We start from the raw sequence: 22881 nt of genomic DNA, 5'->3' as shown, positions 1-22881 counted from the left end.
GAACATTGCGTGTGTTGAAGTTATTTTAACGCAAACCAAAGATGCCTTTTAAAAAACAAGTTTACATCCTATTCTTATGCCTGCCAGTGCTGTGTGTGAGGTAATTTAAGGTGGTTCTGACAAGTGTCGTCGGCATCTTCATATCCGGTCACATGGGCGGCAAGCCACTCCCATCCGGTCACATGGGAGGCAAGCCACTCCCACAAAGGAGGCCACACCCACAGAGTAGGTTCGAACAATTTTTGAAACCCACCACTGGCCCTAAGTGACTGTCCTTAGCATGGATCTTTTCTCCAAATAACTTTTCTAGATCAATATGTAGCAACGGGGGAGAAAAATCCCTTGTGTATTTGAAAGAATGAAAAAAATGATGGGCTGGCGGCTAGGGGGACATTCCCCCCCCCATTCAGACAACCTGAGTGGTTTCCATGGACACTAGGCTATTTGAAAATGACATACCCCCAGAGACTGGGAGGCTTACAGAGAGCAGGTCTGTAAAGATATGGAGCACAGATGCCTAAAGCTGGGCTCTTAAAAATGAGCACAACGTGGCATGGTCTAACTTTGGGTATCTACCCTTGTTCACACATTGTGGTATGTCATGGATAAATAAAGCACAAGGACGGGTTCTAACAGGCTAAGCCAAACTAACCACTTGGTGGTTTAACACAGTAGATGTTCTCAGGGACTATGAATGCCAGAATTCTCTGTGACTTAGTAATTTCTTAGCTTTCTTCCCCGTCCCCCCCGTCCCCAAAATAGCAGTAGCACTTAGACTTATATATCACTTTACAGTGCTTTACAGTCCTTTTTAAGTGGTTCACCATGCCATGGCTTTATGAGCCCATGGCATAGCAAGATCTCTTGAAGTATCCTAATTCCTTGTTGGTATAGCAATAGCAGTAGCAGTTACACTTATATACCGCTTCATAGATTTAGATTTAGATTTTTTTTTAGATTTTATTTATTATTTATAGGCCGCCCTATCTATCTATCTATCTATCTATCTATCTATCTATCTATCTATCTATCTATCATCTATCATCTATTTATTAGACTTATATACCGCTTCATAGGGCTTTCAGCCCTCTCTAAGCGGTTTACAGAGTCAGCATATTGCCCCCCAACAACAATCCAAGGAGCCGAGGTGGCGCAGCGGTTAGAGTGCAGTACTGCAAGCCACTTCAGCTGACTGTTATCTGCAGTTCAGCGGTTCTAATCTCACCGGCTCAAGGTTGACTCAGCCTTCCATCCTTCCAAGGTGGGTGAAATGAGGACCCAGACTGTGGGGGCGATATGCTGACTCAATTTGCTAAAATCTGTAAACCGCTTAGAGAGGGCTGAAAGCCCTACGAAGCAGTATTTAAGTCTAATAGATAGATAGATAGATAGATAGATAGATAGATAGATAGATAGATAGATAGATAGATAGATAGATAGATAGATAGATAGATAGATAATAAATAAATAAATCCGGGTCCTCATTTTACCCACCTCGGAAGGATGGAAGGCTGAGTCAACCCTGAACCGGTGAGATTTGAACAGCCGAACTGCAGAACTGCAGTCAGCTGAAGTAGCCTGCAGTGCTGCATTTAACCACTGCGTCACCTCGGCTCTCGGTATGAACGAGTAGTGGGATTCAGCCAGTTCGCACCTATCCGGGAGAACCGGTTCATAACTTTCTAAGCTGTTCAGAGAACCGGTTGTTGGAAGAAATCTCCTTTTGTTTTTCCCCACTTTACAGGGCTAATCCTGTCAGGAGGGCAGGAAGGAAACATTCTGGTGTTGTTTCTACCCTAATCTTCATTGCCCTGCTTACAGAAACTGCCTCTCTGGTTAACCCTTATGACATTGTAACAGCTAAGGCGAAGCGCCCATCGACCTGAGTGGTGTTGTGTTGGCCATGCCCACCCAGTCACATGACCACTGAGCCCCGCCTACCCGGCTGGTCATTAAGACAGAGGACCGGTTGTTAAATTATTTGAATCTCACCACTGGTATGAACACACACCAACCTTTATAGATGTCTATGGAGATTCTCAGTTATCCAGGTCATGGTTGTCCCAAAGATGCTTTTTTTCAAGAGGCAACTGGACTTTCTTGTTTTTTTTTTTCTTTTGAAGACATTTCTCTTCTCATCCAAGAAACTGAAGAAGCTTCTTGCGTAAGAAGCAAAACGTCTTCGAAGAAAAACAAAGTCTGGTTGCCTCTTGAAAAAAGGACCTTTGGGACAATCTTTAAAGAGCCTCTCTTTTATACTGCCCCCTTTTAGTTTCTTCTTCTATTTTTCTTATCACCAAAGTAGCTGAGATTCATAAAGAGATTGGGGAGGGGGGGAGATACTGAAGCCTCTGTTGCTTTTCACAGGGAGAGGAATTAAAGAGTCCTCTGCCTGAGGCATGCTGTGTGTAGTAATAAATCAAAAAGTAAGGAGTATCGCTTGTCACCATCACCTTTCTTTTTAATTCATGCTGTAAGCTCTGCTGGTTAGGATTTCCCACCATTGCAGAGAGCGTGGCTTTTAAGTGCAATTTAATTCATATTTTTAAGCCTCCACAAAGGTTTGTTTTTCTAGGCATTAAGTCATCTATTCATTTTTCCTTGCCTCTCTTTAGTTCTCCAGTTAGAACCTAGAACAACAGAATTGGATGGGGCCTTGAAAGTCATCTAGTCCAACTCCCTGGACAAGCAGGAGAATCTATACCAGTGTTTTTCAACCTAGGCAACTTGAAGATGTCTGGACTTCAACTCCCAGAATTCCCCAGCCAGCAAATGCTGGCTGGGGAATTCTGGGAGTTGAAGTCCGGACATCTTCAAGTAGCCAAGGTTGAGAAACACTGGTCTATACCATTTCAGACAAGTAGCTGAGTCCAGTCTCTTCTTGAAAACCTCCAGTGATGGGGCACCCACAACTTTGGAAGGCAACCTGGTTGATTGTCCTCACTGTTACAGAGCCGAGGTGGCGCAGTGGTTAAATGCAGCACTGCAGGCTACTTCAGCTGACTGCAGTTCTGCAGTTCGACTGTTCAAATCTCACCGGCTCAGGGTTGACTCAGCCTTCCATCCTTCCGAGGTGGGTAAAATGAGGACCCGGATTGTTGTTGGGGGCAATATGCTGACTCTGTAAACCGCTTAGAGAGGGCTGAAAGCCCTATGAAGCGGTATATAAGTCTAATTGCCATTGCTATTGCTATTGTTAGGAAATTTCTCCTTAGTTCTAGGTTGCTTCTCTCCTTCGATGAGTTTCCATCCTTTGGTTCTTGTCTTGCCTTTCTCATGCTTTGATAAATAGTTTGCTCCCTACATCTTTGTGACAGCTCCACAAAACTTCCAGGGCAGTTTCAGTTTCCCATAAAAGATAAAAAGACAAATAGGAAAGAAAGAAAGAAAGAAAGAAAGAAAGAAAGAAAGAAAGAAAGAAAGAAAGAGAAAGAAAGAGAGAGAAAGAGAGAGAGAAAGAAAGAAAGAAAGAGAAAGAAAGAGAGAGAGAAAGAAAGAAAGAAGGAAGGAAGGAAGGAAAGAAAGAAAGAAAGAAAGAAAGAAAGAAAGAAAGAAAGAAAGAAAGAAAGAAAGAAAGAAAGAAAGAAAGAAAGATCAAGTCTCTGAATCTCAGGGGCAGAAATAGAATACTAAACCATGTTTTTTCTATTATTAAATGGCCTCAATGGGTGGCAGCACCTTGTTCTTCTTATTTTTTATTAATTATTCTTCTTGTTTTGTAAGCCGCCCAAAGTCCTCCGGGATTGGGCGGCCTATAAATCTACTAAATAAATAAATAAATAAATAAGAAAGAAAGTGAGAGAAAGAAAGAAAGAAAGAGAAAGAAAGAAAGAAAGAAAGAAAGAAAGAAAGAAAGAAAGAAAGAAAGAAAGAAAGAAAGAAAGAAAGAAAGAAAGATTAAGTCTCTGAATCTCAGGGGCAGAAATAGAATACTAAACCATGTTTTTTCTATTATTAAATGGCCTCAATGGGTGGCAGCACCTTGCTTGGGCTCCCAAGCTGAACTGGGCCAGGTCTCTGTTATCCCAGAGATAAGAACTTCCCAGGAATTCCAAGCTTGTGTGTGAAGTGGGAAATGTGAGGACCCATCCCTGAAGCCCTCCCAAAGCAAACTCAACTTGAGGGAGTACTTTTTATGGTTCAGTGGGTTGAAGAGCAGCGGCTTCTCCTAGAGTTGCAAGAGAAGCGTTGGCCTTGTGCTTCCGAGTCAGGAGTGGGATCAGAAAAAAACGGATCTGTGGCCCTTTCCAAGGCAGAGGCTGAGATAGTAAACAGAGTTGTGACCCGCCAGGGGTGTGAGACTGAACAGCTCTGCTTAAAGACAGGTGGACCAGAGAGGCCACCCATAGATAAGGCTTTCTTTCTTCCTCTCCTTCCCTTCCTCCCTCCCTCTCTGCCTTCTCCTCACCATCCTCTCCTCCCTCCCCTTTTAATCCTAGTGTGTATTGAGGGGATGAGACTGAATGTGGCAGAGAGGCGCTAGGGAGAGATAGAGAGAGAGACGCACATCCACACAGAGCAAGCGGGGGGGAAAACGCGCGTATGGCGGACTCCGCACGCTCCAGGCGGTCCCGGGTGCTGTCTTGCTCGTCCTCCTCTGGCCGCAGAGGTGGCTATTCTCCAGACAAGGCTGAGGCGAAGCCCAAAAAGCGAGCTTTCTATCTGGTGAGAATGAAGCCCCTGAAGGAGCCAGTGATCAACAACAACAACAACGTGTCTTTCGTGATCCACTGTCACATAGGCAAGGAGATCAAGCACATATGCAGCAACTGCAGTTGCGGGAAAGAAGCCCATGACGGTGAGTGGGATGGTGGTCTTAGTCGCGAGCAAGGAAGAGAGGAGAGAGATAGAAAGGGAGGGAGGGAGGGAGGGAAGGAGGGAGAGAGAGAGAAGGAGGGAGGGAGGGAGAAAATGAATCTTTTTTGGTGGGGTTGGGCTGCTAGTGTCCATCTCCCAATTCTGGAAAGCTGCGCTTGCTGCTCCAAAGGAGGAGAGGAAAAAAGCAGGCAGGGATTCAACGCCTCGACTCGCCGTTTGGCATGACAAGCAGAGCAGAAAATAAAGAAAGAAATAAAACGCCTACCTTCCTTCCTTCCTTCTTTTCTTTCTTTCTTTCTTTCTCTCTCTCTCTCTTTCTTCTTTCCTTCCTTCCTTCCTCCTTCTTTCCTTCCTTCCGCCCTTCCTTCCTTCCTTCTTTCTTTCTTTCTCTCTCTCTTTCTTTCTTCTTTCCTTCCTTCCTTCCTCCTTCTTTCCTTCCTTCCTTCGTTCCTCCCTCCTTCCGCCTTTCCTTCCTTCCTTCTTTCTTTCTCTCTCTTTCTTTCTTCTTTCCTTCCTTCCTTCCTCCTTCTTTCCTTCCTTCCTTCGTTCCTCCTTCCTTCCTTCCTTCCTTCCTTCTTTCTTTCTTTCTCTCTCTCTTTCTTTCTTCTTTCCTTCCTTCCTTCCTCCTTTCCTTCGTTCCTCCTTCCTTCTTTCCTTCCTTCCTTCTTTCTTTCTTTCTTTCTTTCTTTCTTTCTTTCTTTCTTTCTTTCTTTCTTTCTTTCTTTCTTTCTTTCTTTCTTTCTCTCTCTCTCTCTCTCTCTCTCTCTTACCCGGGTCCGTAGCGTTCCCGGGGAATGAATCCGTAAGGACTTGGGGGGGGGGGGTCGCCACCGTTTGTTTGTGTCCCCCCCCCCAGCCGTTGCACATCAACTTTTTCCTCTGCCGCTCCTCCTCTTTGCAAACATGCCGCATTCCGAGTTCGGCTAAGTTAAATCAGGAGGATTTAGGAGCCTGTTTTTTATGGGACGGACGTCGTACGATGTTCCGTCTGTAAAAAAAACATAACTGGCTGGGTTCTCGCGCGCGCCCTGGGGCAAGAGGAGAGGGTTTACTGGCAAATGTCAGCCTTGGGATGAATCGAGCTGCACCTTCAGTCAGGCTGTGTGGTCAACACCTTCCCTTGCTCTCTTTTTGACCCACAGTGCAATACTCAAAAGTGGGGGGGGGGGCTTTAGGTAGAAGTCGGTGGAATTGAAAGGGCTTTTTAACAGCCCTTCTGTGCGTTTGTCAGAGGCGAAGAAAATGTTTCTTCGGAAGGAAGGGTTACAAAAAAAATGGTTCTCGTTTTATCTTAGTCAGCAGCTGAGAGAGAAGGGGGAAAGTGTCAAGAGGCATAAGCAAAAATATGTTGGAGGTGTTATCAGCCACATCCTATTAAATACGTTTCATCCTCCTGGTGGGGAGGAATGTCCTCTATAGTTTAGTTAAAACATATAAATCCACTTGGGGTAGGTTCAGAGGAATACGCCAGGCAGTGTTCATTCACTGAAGGTCAGCGAAAGGTTTTTAACTGCAAATTAGAAGAAGATAGCAATTAGAAGAAGATGGGACTCTCACAGCTGTTTGTTACCTGAGTTGCCACTGTTTTTATTTCTCCGTTATTATTTTAAATACGTTGTGCATTTTGAATAGTCACCATTCTGCCTGGAAGAATTAAATAGTGCATGTATCTCAATTCAGATAGTACCCAAAGCGGTGCATCGATTAAATAATTGTGATGTGCAGTTCCTCCCCACCGTTCTCCCTTTCACAAATGGAAACTTACTAGTATAATTAGAATTACACACAATTACACACAAACAGGCTGAACAGGACAGCTTTTCACTACCAATTTTTTTTTTCATTGCCACTGGGGCTAAGAAATAAAATTCACCCGAATTTCGTTCGTGCCTTTGTTACCCTTCCCATCCCTTCTGTGTATTATCTACGTCAGCAAAGTTTACTAGAAGTTAAAGCAAAGGAATTTGCAAAGCAAGGGCACTACGTTGCCTTATGATTTTAGTGTGTTTTGTGGATTTCCCCAAACTGGGCTATGCCACTTATTTAACAGATACACTAAAACAGGCTTCGGTTTAATTCATCTTTAGATGGCAGTGTATTTACATTAGCATCTTTGATCTCAAAACGTATCCAGGCTAACAGAAGGGGGGAAAAAACCATTGCAAAAATCATCTAGATTTTTGCAGCTTGAATATGGTAGGCCTGACGCCTATCTACAAAAAGCAAGTGATCTTGTTAAAATGCATTTCTAATGTTGAAACACATTGCAACAAGATTGGTGGACCTATACAAATAAGACGTCTTCTGCAGAGGTTTTAAGTTGACACTCAATTGCTAAGTACAGTGTATGAAGTTTAAAAAATGTAAATGATCCAACAAAAGAAGGCAAAAGAAGGAAAAACTTGAGGTGGGTTCTAATTTAGATGTTGCCAATTTCACTTCTTTTCTTCTTCTTCTTCTTCTTCTTCTTCTTCTTCTTCTTCTTCTTCTTCTTCTTCTTCTTCTTCTTCTTCCCCTTCCCCCTTCCCCTTCCCTCCCTTTTCTTCTTCGTCTTCGTCGTCTTCTTCTTCTTCTAATGCTGCTTTTTTGAGAGTGGCACAGCCATGATCAGTTAGAATCATCTTCTCTGAAAGCCTCTTGAAAGCAATTGAAAATTAGTAATAAGCTCATGTGCAGATTATATTCATTTCAGTGAGACTGGTATTACAGAAGGTCTCGGTGGATTATGTCCATTGTTCATAATGTGTGTGTGTGTTTCCATTCAATTATGTCAGATTCTCTAAAACTACCTCTGCAGTTTTCTTTTGCAAGGTGTTTCAGAAGTGTTTTGCCATCGTCTCCTTCCTAAGGCTGAGCGATAGACTGATGCACTCAAGGTCACCCAATTGGCTTCGTGTCCAAGGAGAGACTAGAACTCACAGTCTCCTGGTTTCTAGTGCAGTGCCTTAACCGTCACACTACACTGGCTCTCTACAGCACTATATATCTATCTCACAGCAAAACAATGTTCATTTTGTGGAGTCCATCACTAATGTAGCACATAAACCTTCATGTAGGCCAGGAGTGAGCAACCAGAAGCTCATGAGTCTCTTTTGGTAGCCCACAGAGATATCTTTGAATATCTTTGTTGAAAGCTAGAGAAGTAGTTCTCACCACCTTGAGGTGGAAAACATGAAAACTGGAGTCTAAGTTTTGAAATAAGCATATCTCAATGTAAAAACAAAGAGAACCTGCAAAATTTCCCTTCCTGTTTCATCCTTACTTATCAGAAACCCATCTCTGCCTTAGACTTTGCAGTATCTTCCTCAGAAGAAAAAAGGCAAGAACTTGAAAAGGATTTTGCCCAAGGAACAAGCTTGCATTTTCGCATTTGCTGTTCTTGGAAGGAAGACATATTGAATTTGTTTTTAAGAATAAGTCTTAAGGACTGCATCTGAGATCTGTTTACAAAGGACACAAATCACTTTTGTTTCACCCAAAAGGGAATGCATTCTATGCCCGGAGACATTGATTAACATTTGCATACGCCAAATGCAGAAGTAAAGCCTATGATATCAATAAATGTGGGATTTCTCTTTCGCCACAGTCCGCTGCTCAATTTATTATCGTGCTAGAAACAAGGGATCAAGAATTTGAGCATTTCTGCTCTCTGTACTCACCATTCTTTCTTTCAAATTGTACTTCAGCTGAACCATTTTTCAAATAGAACAGGAACTTGAGGCTCTTGGGCATAAATTAAGCCACTCCATCTAGCTCACTGGGCTCTAAGCCCCTAACCCCAAAGCCCACCCTGCCAACTTTAACACACATCCAAAGGCTTTTGCAAATGTTACTCTCCATCAAACGCATTGTGGCTTGCTTCCTTTAGGAAAAGTATGTTGTGATCAAGCTGAAGAAAGAGGGTGGAGGTTTGTTCTCCGAACCTGTGGGTTGTTTTCCAAATATTTCATTACCAGGCTAGGTAACATCTTCTACTGGGTTTAGGGCAGAGGTGGGTTCCTACCAGTTCGCACCAGTTTGGTAGAACCGGTTCATCAAATCTACCGAACCAGTTAGAAGAGGTTCCACCAGGAAGCAGGCCACACCTACAGAAGAGGTTCCAAAAAATTTTGAAACCACCACTGACGTGCGCACACACACACACACACACACATACACACACACAGACAGACAGACAGACTCACAAAGAGAGAGAAAGAGAAAGGAAGAAAGAAATAAAGAAAAAAAGAAAGAAAAAGTGAGAAAGATACGAAAGAAAAAAAGGAAAAAGGGACAGAGACAAAAGAAAGGAAAGAGAGAGAGAGAGAGAGAGAGAACACATGGCCGACAAGCCACTCCCATCAGGTCACATGGCCGGCAAGCCACTCCCACAAAGGAGGCCACACCCACAGAGTAGGTTCGAAAAGTTTTTGAAACCCACCACTGGTTTAGGGGATGTCAGTGTCGATGGATGGATGGATGGATGGATGGATGGATGGATGGGTGGGTGGGTGGGTGGGTGGGTGGAACCCTGTCTTTGTCTGTTAACCCATGATCTCTGACAGTATTTCTTGGGTTACAGTTTGTTTTTACATAGCAATCACCTAGCAAGGAGACCATAAGGACATCTATCTCCAGTCTGGTACCTGCTTGGATTACAATACCTTTCATTCTCAGACAACTTGGCTTTTTATTTTCTTTGAGCATGTTGGCAGAATGTAAACAGGGCAGTAGTCCAAAATATTTGGAGAAGATACTGGACTTGTACAGTCTCTTGCAAAGGATTCTCCATACTATTTGAATACTTCTTCCCCTCTTTTCCAGTACAGAATATCCATATTGGGGTAGGGAACATATTGGAACTGGGCCTATTGCTCATCATGTGCTTGTAAGCAACCTAGACGTGTGGGAGGTCTTTGAACCAGGGGATCCATGTGCGACCGGATTAATGCAATTGTTACTAGTTGATGGTGTTGATTGTGAAGGATTGTGTTGCCGTTGATTGTGAAGTTGTGTTGCTGGCGAAGCGAAGAAGAAAAACACTTGAGCTTTGGCTAATCACAAAGGACAATGCCTCTCTCCTTTAGAAAGAGAGGTTTCAATTCCCACCTGGATATTAAGACTTTTGACTCAGCTGTACCAGTAGAAAGGAAGTGGGGGGAGGATTCTTTGCTGTTAAATGAAACATTTTCTGTTAAATAAATAAGGTATTTATTTTGTTGCAATTAAAAGTAATTATTGAATCAAATCACTCTTTTCTAGGGAGGTTATAAACCCAGGAGTTTATGTTTTTTTTCCATTACTAATTGGAATACAACTCCAGGAACTTTAGCGGTCTTTCCTAACCAACTCTAATATGAACGTTACAGAGGCAGCTATTAATTCTTTGAAATAATTTAAGTCCATATTTACTCAAAGCTGTCTTGGTGCACCCTTTAATATATCCTGAATAGCGGTCAGCTGGCAGTGAGGACACACTTGTTGTAGCGTGGGAAACAAAGGAGAACCGTAGCACCATTGATTTCACGGCAATAGGTAGGAAGAAAGGGGAATAATAAAAACAAAATTGTGTGATATGAGATTATGATGCCCAAGAGGAATTTGTACAAACCTGGAGATCCTGTTCTGATTGAGGTGATCTACAGGTGATCCTAGACTTACAACAGTTCAAGAGCCGAGGTGGCGCAGTGGTTAGGGTGCAGTACTGCAGGCCACTTCAGCTGACTGTTATCTGCAGTTCAGCGGTTCTAATCTCACCGGCTCAAGGTTGACTCAGCCTTCCATCCTTCCGAGGTGGGTGAAATGAGGACCCAGACTGTGGGGCCGATATGCTGACTCTGTAAACCGCTTAGAGAGGGCTGAAAGCCCTATGAAGCGGTATATAAGTCTAACTGCTATTGCTATTGCTATTGCTATTGCTATTGCTATGAGGTGACTGTTCAAAGTTACCATGGCACTGAAAAAAATGAGTTATGACTGTTTTTCACACTTAAGACCTTTGTGGCATCCCCATGATCATGTGATAAAAATTCAAATGCTTGGCAACTGACTTGTACTTATGACTGTTGCTATGTCCCAAGGTCATCTGATGCCCTTTTGCAACCTTCTGACAAGCAAAATCAATGGGAAGCCAGATTCACTTAATGACTGTGTTACTAACTTATCAACTGCGGTGATTCACTTAACAGCAGTAGTAAGAAAGGCTGTAAAATGGGGCAAAACTCACTTAATAACAGAATGTTGGGCTCAATTATGGTCATACGTCGAGGTCTACCTGTATTCATGTCTAAGCCCTATTGATTCAGATGGATACCTAGATCTCCTATATTTGAATAACAATTTTAAAAAGGCCACTTTTATTATTCGTTTGTTTGTTTCTTCAATCTACTTGGCCGCTTATCTCAGCAAGTGACTCTGAGTGGCAAACAATCTTAAACTAAATGAAAAGCAATTCTCCCCATAAATAGAAAAATAAAAATATACAGCAGCCAAGGAAGAAGATTTTGCTTGGACAGAAAGTAGTATAGACAGCATCAGAAGTCTCCAAGTAACTTACAAATTCTATAAAGCGTTTAAGACATGCTTCCTTCCCATTTATTTTCCTATGTGTAGGGACTATTTTACATAAAGAAATATCGGATTCTATGATTCCTTGCCTGCATTTTGAAATACCCTGGCCAAAATACATGATCGAAAATGAATCATCGAGTTGACATAGGTGTCAGCTGGGGCAGGAAAGCTGTTGCACAGCCAGAAATCTTCCCCCTTAGGATATTTATGAAAGAAAATTGGGGGTATATATAGCAGTAGACTTATATACCGCTTCATGGGCCTTTCAGGCCTCTCTAAGCGGTTTACAGAGAGTCAGCATATTGCCCCCAACAATCTGGGTCCTCATTTTACCCACCTCGGAAGGATGGAAGGCTGAGTCAACCCTGAGCCGGTGAGATTTGAACCGCTGACCTGCTGATCTAGCAGTAGCCTGCAGTGCTGCATTTAACCACTGCGCCACCTTGGCTATATATTGTTCTTCTCTTTTTGGCATATCACTGTGCTTGAATTAAATGCAAAAAAATATATAATGAAATTGGACTATTTTAGGCTGATCTTGTACACTACCAGTTACAAATGTGTCGTGCTGGAATTGCATGGTTTCAAACAAAACAATTCCTGAATCTAAGACCAGGGAATATAACACTAAAGGCAAGTGGAATTGTTTGCTCAGTGCTTTAGGCTTTCTGAATCCTAAGAGAACTTGGGAGGGCCCTTGGGTAGAGGTTAACTATAGGGTTGCCAAATCCCATGAGTTTTACATTGTTTGTATTTTCTCCTACCTTACAGCCATCTGCTTAGTTAATATGTGTAGATCTAAGATATATTGGTTTAATGCTTTCTAAGATGTCTTAGATTGACTGTCTCCCCCCCCCCCCCCCATGGTTCCAGTGGTGGGTTTCAAAAAATTTTGGGACCTCTTCTGTACGTGTGGCCTGCTTTCCGGGGGAACCTCTTCTAACCAGTTCGGTAGATTTGACGAACCGGTTCTACCGAATAGGTGCGAACTGGTAGGAACCCACCTCTGCATGGTTCCCTCCAGGGGTTCTAAATGGTTAGAGGTGCAAGGATCTTGTAACTTGACAGCTTTAAGACTTGCATGCTTCAAATGCCAGAGTTTCTGAGCCAATATTTTGGTTGCTAAGCAAGAGCATTGTTAAATGAGTTTCACCACATTTTACAAGTTGGCCACACCCACCCAGTCACATGGTCGGCAAGCCACTCCAACCCGGTCACATGGCCCACAAAGCAGGCCACACCTACAGAAGAGGTTCTAAAAAGTTTGAAACCCACCACTCCGTAAAACATATTTGAAGTGCATAACCAACAGATAACATTAGGAAGTGTATCAGACAGACAGCTTTCTAATTCACTAAACTATAAATAGCAGTGCTGGCTCTTCAGCTTTGAAACGGAGATGAGCACCACCCCCTAGAGTGGGGAACAACTAGCACATATGTTCGAGGGGAACCGTTACCTTTACCTTATAAATAGCTGGAGGAAGTATCACATTACTGGACATGCAAGATTCTATTATTATAGTCACTCTTAAATAAAAGTAGTTTTAGCTATTCTGTGGAGTTTATTTCTTGGTTTATTTTACCTAATGAGATTGACCATACTCACCTACTGGTAGGTAGAACATATAAAACTCAGATTGCAGAAAATGGAACCATGGATATTAAGGACCCCAGCCATCCGGGGTTGTATAATTAACAATAAACACTTTGAATTGTGTCTAGTAACCAATATAGTTGATACAGTTGGATGTTTATTTTACTGAAGTGTCTGCCCACCAGTGCTAATTTATGAATAGTTTTTAAAACTTCAACCATGAGGTAATGAGGGTATGAATGCCCAGGGGTGACATATATAGCAGTGTTCCAATATTTGAGGAGCTGCTACAGAGTGGAGGGTGTCAACCTATTTTCTAAGGCACCCGAAGGCCAGACAAGGAACAATGGATGGAAACTGAACAAGGAGAGATTCAACCTAGATATAAGGATACATTTTCTGACAGTGAGGGCAACCAACCAATGGAACAGAAGTTGCCTTCGGAAGTTGTGGGAGTTTCATTACTGGAAGCTTTCAAGAAGAGACTGGACTGCCATCTGTCAGAAATGGTGTAGGGTCTCCTGTTTGGGCAGGGGGTTGGACACTAGATGACCTACAAGGTCCTTCCACCTCTGTCATCTGTTATCTGTCTTCACCAAAGCATCTCAGTTGAAGAACAGTTGTAACTGGTAACCAGATTAAGCTGGATGATTCCACAGACTGTGGCCTCCATCTATTACTCTAGAATCCAAGAAAACCCCAAATTAGCTTGTTTGTTTCTTATATGCATTTGCTGCCTATCTCGCTATGGGGCTGCTCTATGGGGCAACTATGCACCTACTCCTTCTAGGGAATGCCACCTCATTGAGAGACACACTTAGACCTAACCAGTGTATGGTGATTTGGGGGTAAACAGACATTTTATCTTGCTGGAATTCCATTTGGGCCTGCTTCTTCCCACTCAGTTCTTTATAGGCTCTGGACACCACATATAATGAAACAAACAAAATGTTTAAAAGTTATGATATTTATGTAGTTACTTACCAAGCACATCTAAATTATATTAAAATAACCAAAAATAGCTTTACAATCCCCAAGGCATGTCACAATTTTTTTTTGAAGTTAAATGTTTTTTATTTTCCATTTTCCATTTTCATACAGTCGCATATATACTGTGCATAGCCGGGGTCATACAACATTAAACAATAATCACAGCAATTCCTCTTGTCAACAATACCCCCCAAAATAGAAATCCAATATACCTCTTCCACTCTCCATACACCTCTTTCTTCCGCCCCCCTCCAACTTTCTATCTTCCCTCCATCATTCCCCTCTACCCTACTTCCCCTCCCCCTCTACCACTCCTCTCTCCCAGTCCACTCCCTCCCTTCCTTCTCACTCTCCCTCCCAACCTCTCTCCCACTCTCTCTACCCCTCTTTCTTCTATCCCACTGCTCCTCCCCTTGGTGTATTTCTACTATATGTCAATCAGCTTGTCCTATTTTTACAGAAAAATTAAAGAGAAACAGTATACATGTGAAATCGCATTACATTGAAATCTAACACATAGTATATATCCCCCCTCCCCCCACCCTGAGTCCGCTTCGGGGGGGGGAAAGGGCGGCATATAAATAAAATCAACAAAAATCAACCCTCCCCCCCTAACACCCCACCTCCCTCCCCCCCCCCCCCCGACTTCCCAGAGCCCGTACACGGTATAGATTTTTAACAAACACAGTCTAAAATATATTGAGAAAAAAGAAATAAAAAAGAGGTTAATAACATTGATCTTAGCTTCTTCCTGTTACACTAACTTTGAACAGTTTAAATTATTCCTGATCTTAAGCATAGGCTATCTGGAATTTCTTAGTCCCATATTTGTTTTGTATATAGTCAATCCATTTTTCCCAGTCTCGTTTATATCTCTCATTTGAATGATCTTTAGGATATGCCGATATTTTAGCCATCTCGGCTAAGTTTGTAACTTTCAATGTCCATTCTTGAGTTGTAGGCAAGTCTTGGCATGTCACAATTTTTGAGCACCCATTATGTTTGGAAATTGAAAGCTGGAAGATTTGACACACCCTAAAATTCCACGTAAGGACCTCCATAATATCTGCTTTTGCAGGGGTGCAAATGCACAGCTGGATATTGTGACTAGCTCATGAGCTCTACTACCAATTTCACATAAATATTAAATAACATGGTGGAGCCTTGAAGCAGGAATGGCCATGAGCTTAGTTTCTTGTGTCCTCCCCAGTTGGACTTGCCCATTTAAGAAGCAGCAGAATCAATGTAATGTGAGGACCCCAGCCCTTGAAAGTGGTTCAAATACCACATTACTTAACAATTGCAGTGATTCAGTTAACAACTGTGGCAAGAGAAGTTGTAAAATGGGGCAAGACTTAACAAATGTCTCGCTTAACAACAGATATTTGGGGCTCAATTGTAGTTGTAAGTCAAGGACTACATTCTGCTTACTGGGTTGAAGTCTGAGATTCTTTGCTTTAATATAATTTCCTAATTCAAATGAATAGAATAGCATATTTTAATTGGCACAAATTGTTCTTATTATGCTAGTAAGGAAATAAAATCGGTTACTGAAAATTTGCTGCACTAGCACCAAAGAAAACCAATGTTCAAATAGCTATTTGACTGTGAAGCTTAATGGCTGACCTTGTATCATTTTTTTTTCAGTCTAAAATCCACAGAGTTGCAATGAGAGTTAACTATATGCTGCCCTAACCTCTCAGAAGAAAGGCAGGTGAAAAATAATCAGAACGTAGTTGTTTGTCATCAAGAATATCAGCATAATTTTTTGCAGTCTATTTTACATTCTTCTTGTGGAGGTCCGATAAATCCGAACCGAACCGAGCACTCTTAACAACCTGCACCAAGGATTACATCAGGGCACTTAGGGCAGCAAAGAGATCTTATATTGCCACCTTGGTTGCGTCCGCCGAGTCTCGTCCAGCCGCCCTGTTTAGGATAACCCGCTCCCTCTTAAATAAGAGGGATACGGGGGACCCCTTGCAGGGTAGGGCTGAGGATTATGCCCAGTTCTTGGCGGACAAAGTTGCTCGGTTTCGGTCGGATTTGGACTCCACCTTTGCAGAGCCAGCCGAGGCACGAGAGGACGAGTTGGTTGACCATCGCTGGGTTGAGTTTCAGGATGTTACTTCTGGGGACGTGGACAAGGCCATGAGGGCTGTGAGTGCCTCCACCTGTGTACTGGACCCGTGTCCCTCCTGGCTGGTTGCTAACAGCGGGGAGGTGACACGGGGCTGGATCCAAGCGGTTATTACCGCCTCACTTCGGGAGGGGCACTTCCCCGCCGCACTTAAAACGGCGGTGGTGAGACCCCTCCTGAAGAAACCATCTTTGGATCCAGCCGTACTTAACAACTATCGTCCAGTCTCCAACCTCCCCTTCATTGGGAAGGTTGTTGAGAAGGTGGTGGCCTACCAGCTCCAGCGGTCCTTGGAGGAAGCCGATTACCTGGACCCCTTCCAGTCCGGCTTCAGACCTGGTTACAGCACAGAAACCGCTTTGGTCGCATTGACCGATGATCTCTGGAGAGCCAGGGATGGAGGCTATGCCTCCATCTTGGTTCTCCTCGACCTCTCAGCGGCTTTCGATACCATCGACCATGGTATCCTTCTGCGACGACTGCGGGAGGTGGGGGTGGGAGGCACCGTTTTACGGTGGTTCTCCTCCTACCTCTCGGACAGGTCGCAGTCGGTGTTGGTCGGGGGTCAGAGATCGACCACGGGGCCCCTATCATATGGGGTGCCGCAGGGGTCGGTCCTGTCCCCCGTACTATTTAACATCTACATGAAACCGCTGGGCGAGATCATTCGGAGGCACGGGATAAGATACCACCAATACGCGGACGATACGCAGCTGTATCTGTCCGCCCCGTGCCAACTCAATGAAGCGGTGGACGTGATGAACCGGGGTCTTGAAGCCGTTAGGGACTGGATGCGGGCTAACAAGCTTGTACTCAACCCAGAAAAGACCGAGTGGCTGTTGTGTTTCCCTCCCAAAAATTTGGCTAGTGTTCCAACGATCAGGCTGGGGGGTCAAAATTTACACCCCTCAGACAGGGTTCGCAACTTGGGAGTCCTCCTGGATCCACAGCTGACTTTTGATCACCACCTGTCGGCTGTGACCAGGGGGGCATTTGCCCAGGTTCGCCTGGTGCGCCAGTTGCGACCCTACCTGAATCGGGAGGCTCTCACAACAGTCACTCGCGCCCTCGTGACCTCTAGGCTGGAATACTGCAATGTGCTCTACATGGGGCTGCCCTTGAAGAGCATTCGGCGGCTTCAGCTAGTCCAGAATGCGGCCGCGCGAGTGATCGTGGGTGCACCTCGGTTCGCCCACATAACACCTATCCTCCGCGAGCTGCACTGGCTACCTGTTGGCCTCCGTGTGCACTTCAAGGTGCTTCTTACTACCTATAAAGCCCTTCATGGTAGTGGATCTGCGTACTTGGGAGACCGCCTTCTGCCAATTACCTCCTCTCGACCCATAAGATCCCACAGATTAGGCCTCCTCCGAGTGCCATCTGCCAGCCAGTGTCGGCTGGCAACTACGCGGAGGAGAGCCTTTTCTGTAGTAGCTCCGACCCTTTGGAACGATCTCCCCGTGGAGATTCGTACCCTCACCACCCTTCAGACCTTCCGCACAGCCCTCAAGATCTGGCTATCCCGCCAGGCCTGGGGGTAAAGACCATAGTTTGCCCCCGCCCGAATATTGAATGAATGTTGTTTGATCTTAGTTATATATTGTATTTTTATGTTATTGTATGTCTTCCCCTCCCATAAGTTGTTAGCCGCCCTGAGTCCCCTCAGGGAAAAGGGCGGCCTATAAATAAACGCAACCAACCAACCAACCAACCTTTTTGGGGGGGGGGCATTCATAAGTCTGCTATTAATGTAAATAAGCAGCCTTTAGAAATTGCTTTTGTAAATAGCTGAGTTGAAGATCAGAGCTGTTCAGTCTTATTCTGGACCATTTTGCCTCCAGATTTTTATAACATTGCTATAACTGTCTTTAAGGACATCCTGCTTTCCTGGTGCACGTGGGCAGTATTGCCTGAAGTAGGATGAATAAATATTCTGTTCCTTTTCCTGCCTTCTGTCCATAGTGCAAAGTGAATATTATTTTTAAAAGTTAAGCAAACAAAAAACTGTGGCTGTTTCTGGTGTCCTTGAAAATAAAGTTTGCATATATTTTTTAAAAAGAATCAACATTCTTGTCCAGCATGATGTGAAGATGTAAAGATCAGCTGAATCATGTTTATATATTGCAAACAGTGAAATTGGAAATAAGCATAGAATACAGTAAGTTTATTCTTGTGGCTTCAGATTGGAAAAAACATAGCCAGAAACAAAAAGCAACGGAAAATAAAATGTGACAATAAAAAAAATACATTGTGCATCGAAGAAATTTCTTGGAAAAGTTAAACACAATAAAAGCTGGAAACATGCAAAACAAACTATATAGCCAATTGAAGGAGCTTCTCTTTAACATAGAGATGTCCCAACTTCAATCTAAAACTTGAAACCTTCTTCTTTTGATGTCTAATGTCCTAGACAACCAGTGCCAAACAGTACAAAGAATAAATAAATTATAAAGAATAGTGTTTCGTGCGCAAACACTATTCTAAAACCTTCCAAAAATGTGACAGCTACACTTCTCCAGTTGTGCATTTTTGGAATGCTATTATGCATCTGCTTAATCTTTTTTTTTCCAATTAAGGCTCACCATTAATGGCCTGCTGCCAATTACCTCCACTAGACCGATTAGATCCCACAGATTAGGCCTCCTCCGAATTCCATCCACCTGCCAGTGTCGACTGGCGACTACCCGGAGGAGAGCCTTCTCTGTGGCTGCTCCGACCCTCTGGAACGAGCTCCCTGTGGAGATTCGAACCCTCACCACCCTCCAGGCCTTCCGCAAAGTCCTTAAAATCTGGCTGTTCCGACAGGCCTGGAGCTAAAGAGTTGTTGCCCCCATCTCGAATGGTATGACTGTTGTGTGTTTTAAATTATGCATTGTTATGTGTCGTTTTAAATTTTTTGTCTGTATCCCCCTTCCCTGGTTTGAGTTGTGAGCCGCCCTGAGTCCCCTTCGGGGAACAAACAAACAAATACAACTTCCTTTGCTTTTCAACAAAGCATCCAGAAAGACGACAAGAACTGCTATGCATGGCCCTGTCACTGAAGTCATAGGGCTTGTTAGCCTTATGCTTTATACCTGAATTCATAAATTTTTTAAAAAAGCAAGTATTAAGCTTACTATATTCATTAGCACTTTTTAGTTGGATAAAGACAGTTTCACATATTGTGCGAATGATTGGCACTCGAAATAGAGTGTTAACTCAATTACCCAATGCTGCATATTGCATAGCAGTAAACTATAGTTTTGACAATTGGTTAAAAATAATTAGCTCTTCAGTCTGTCTAAGATATGTTTTCGTTTTCGTTTTGTTAGTTGTGTGCTCTTTTTGTGACTAGATTGTATGAGGTGTCAAACTCAACGCCCGCAGGCCAGATCCAGCCCACGGGGTCCTTAGATCTGGGACCACCCTGACCAAATTGTGTCCAAATAGTCCAAACAATAAAGATAATTGTTTAAAACGCACCAGTCTGTTGTAGTGTAATACTTTCCAAAAGTCTTAAAGCCACAACTCCCCAATATTTGGATTAGTATTATACATTTTATAACATATGATATATATTTTATATGCAAAAGGGACAATGGGATAGAACCCTGACAATTACCTCCTTTATTATTGTTCTGTTGCTAATGAAATGCAAGATTGTGAGTCTTATCTGAAAAACAATAGCACTGTTTTTGCTTCTCTGGAACACAAGGATTGACAGCCTAATAGAAAGTTTAGTCTGTTGTGGATAGTGGCTAAATCCAGGTGCCCTCAATTATTTTTACAGGAATAATATCAGTATCTCAGATACAGACAGATATGGTTAGCACTTGACCAGAAAACCAAAATACTATTCAAAATACCCAGGGCTATAAGCTAGACTTGGAAGTAAAAACATACTTTGGGAAACCATTGTCTTATTTTTGCCAACAAACCTATATGGTTGGGTATGGGTAATCATTAGAAACAAAATCTGACTTTATGGAAGTTGATTTTCATCTCATCCTCTGTTAATGATCTCAGAGCATCCTTTGCAGAATTCTTCATATATATGAATAAAGGCTCCCTTTTCAAAATACTACAATTGTAATTGTGTGTATGTGTGTATGTCTATATTCTGAAGGCCAGGCAAGGAATAACGGATGGAAACTAATCAAGGAGAGATTCAACCTAGAAATTAAGAGAAATTTTCTGACAGTGAGAACTATACACCAATGGAACAGAAGTTGCCTTTGGAAGTTGTGGGAGCTTCATCACTGGAAGCTTTCAAGGAGAGACTGGACTGCCATCTGTCAGAAATGGTGTAGGGTCTCCTGCTTTGGGGGGGGGAAGAGAGTGGACTAGATGACCTACAAGCTCCCTTCCAATTCTGTTAATCTCTTATTCTGTCATGAATCTTCACAAACATTTAGAAATTCTGTGCTCCTTTACACAAGTAATATCTGGGAAATATAGTGGAAACATCTATTCCACTGTGAGAAATAAATCATAAGTAAGACTATCACGTTAAATTAAGCTACGTTAAGCCATGAAATGGGGTTTTTTTTGGTTTTGCCTTGGCAGTAACAAATGATAAACATATAATATAGCTTAGCACTGGGTGTGAATCCAGTCACAATGAGAAAGCACTCTTTCTTTACTCTCTTGCTAATGTTGCTGTTCCCCGAGACTCAAAGTTACGCCACCAGCAGCAAAGTGTGGAGATGGCATTTTTCTGTGTATGGGAATATGCATTTGAAGGTGGGTAGAAGATGGGAAAGGGGTTTATTGGACACTAGATTAACTGTGCAAAGGAAAAGTTTCCCGGCATAGATTGGAAAGTGGAGATCACTGATGTTTGAATAGGGCAGTGATGGGTTTCAAAAATGTTTGGAACCTACTCTGTGGGTGTGGCCTCCTTTGTGGGAGTGGCTTGCCAGCCATGTGACCTGGTGGGAGTGGCTTGCCAGCCATGTGTTTTCTTTCTTTCTTTCTCTCTCTCTCTCTCTCTCTCTCTTTCCTTCCTTTTGTCTCTCTGTCCCTTTTTTCTTTTTTTCTTTCATCTCTCTATCACTCTTTTTCTTTCTTTTTTCTTTTTTTTTATTTCTTCCTTTCTTTCTCTTTCTCTCTCTCTCTCTGTCAGTCTGTGGGGGGGGCAGTGGGGGGTTTCAAAAAAATTTGGAACCTCTTCTGTAGGTGTGGCCTGCTTTCCGGGTCCACTGGTGGAACCTCTTCTAACCGGTTCGGTAGATTTGACGATCCGGTTTTACCGAATAGGTGCGAACTGGTGGGAACCCACCTCTGGAATAGGGGGAAATAAACACATAGATATAGGTGCTAAAATCAGAGCCTTCTTCCAGAGCTTACATTTACTGTGTTTTTAAAACTCAATGCATCTTGAAGCTCTGGAAGAAGGATGCTGAATGGATAAACTTTCAATGTTACAATATCATATAGCAGTAGACTTATATACCGCTTCATAGGGCTTTCAGCCCTCTCTAAGCGGTTTACAGAGAGTCAGCATATTGCCCCCAACAATCTGGGTCCTCATTTTACCCACCTCGGAAGGATGGAAGGCTGAGTCAACCCTGAGCCGGTGAGATTTGAACCGCTGAACTGCTGATCTAGCAGTAGCCTGCAGTGCTGCATTTAACCACTGCGCCACCTTGGCTCTTGAGGTGAGTCACATCTTTTGTATTAGCAATCCTTAGTTCTATTAAACATGGGATCAAGTTCTCTCATCCGTATAGTATATTTAATGAGGTTTTAAGGTAGTAGATTCCATACAAGTTGAAAATGCAACATGATGCCACCACAAATAGACACAGAGACAGTTTTTTTCCTCATGCCATTGTTCTGCTGAACATTTACATTTGCACAGTTCTGTCTTCTGTCTAATTATATGATTATAATAATCTACATTATCCATGTAGTATGGCTGTATTATTTTTCTCCTTCTCATCTGTTCCACTATCTTCTCTATTGATATCATTATTATGATTGTTATCCTTATTATGACTATTATTTTGTTGTTTTGCATATACACTGAGAGCTTAGGCACCATAGACAAATTCCTTGTGCGTCTAATCACACTTGGCCAATAAAGTATTTTATTCTATTCTAAAGTCAGGCTTAGCAGACTTTCATGGCTTCCTGGGGAAAGGGCTCAGCAGCCAAAAGGGGGAAAAAATTAAATTAATCCAGTTTTCAGCACATGAAGGACATCCTCCACAAAATGGAACTGGTACTCTTGTGTTGGAAGAAATATCCATCTGGTTCAGTTCCAAGTGGGGAGAAAGACACTCGAAACACGGAACTGCTTAGAAAGATGGTTTAATGGAGCAGAACCATCGAGCATATGGTCCTGGTGCAGCTGACCAAATGGAGTTGAGATAGAGAGATATTTATACCCTCTCTTGGGCTTTGCACTTGAACTTCCTGTACCTGTGAAAGAATATGTATTATATTGGTTGTTGTAAGGGTCACAGCTAACTTTGTAGGCTGAGTCCCAGACTTGGTTGAAGCTTGGGTGATGCAATGTCCCCAGTGATTTGTGTCATGTGGTGAGCTCTGCCGCTAGATGGGTTAATTCTATTATGTCCTGGAGGGTCATGTCTTAATCCCATCACCTTGGACCTGGAGGTCTTTTGTGTTGTAGATAGGCTGGCCCAGTCTTTCTTAATGGGCACCAAATAACTGCTGGGGGCAAGGAGCTGCTCTCTGTCTTTAAAACATGTTTCTTCTTGAATCATCCAGAGAAATATAATATTCTGCCTTTTTAATATTTCACAAAATATTTCATTCTTCTATGAGGGGGGGTCTTAACT

The 22881-nt window shown here is 42.9% G+C and overlaps 1 protein-coding gene across 5 annotated transcripts in view; it reads left to right on the top strand.

Moving 5' to 3' along the window:
- PHACTR1 (phosphatase and actin regulator 1) overlaps positions 1 to 22881 on the top strand; it is a 299830-nt gene that overhangs the window by 154661 nt on the left and 122288 nt on the right. Inside the window, exon 1 of one of the 5 annotated variants that reach the window (XM_087707454.1) lies at positions 4466 to 4798. The exons of 3 other annotated variants lie outside the window; for them this stretch is intronic. In XM_087707454.1, the coding sequence (XP_087563580.1) occupies positions 4543 to 4798 (256 nt within the window). In that variant the 5' untranslated portion in view covers positions 4466 to 4542. Of the gene's footprint in view, positions 1 to 4465; positions 4799 to 22881 lie in introns of those variants that run through there. One more of the 5 variants, XM_087707456.1, reaches the window with a different exon arrangement.

The sequence above is a fragment of the Thamnophis sirtalis genome, unplaced genomic scaffold (assembly GCF_051295495.1).
Source record: "Thamnophis sirtalis isolate CommonGarterSnake01/CBP01778 unplaced genomic scaffold, rThaSir2_p1.2 scaffold_2, whole genome shotgun sequence".
NCBI classification, from domain to species: Eukaryota; Metazoa; Chordata; class Lepidosauria; order Squamata; family Natricidae; genus Thamnophis; species Thamnophis sirtalis.
This window is presented reverse-complemented; position numbering and strand designations above follow the sequence as displayed.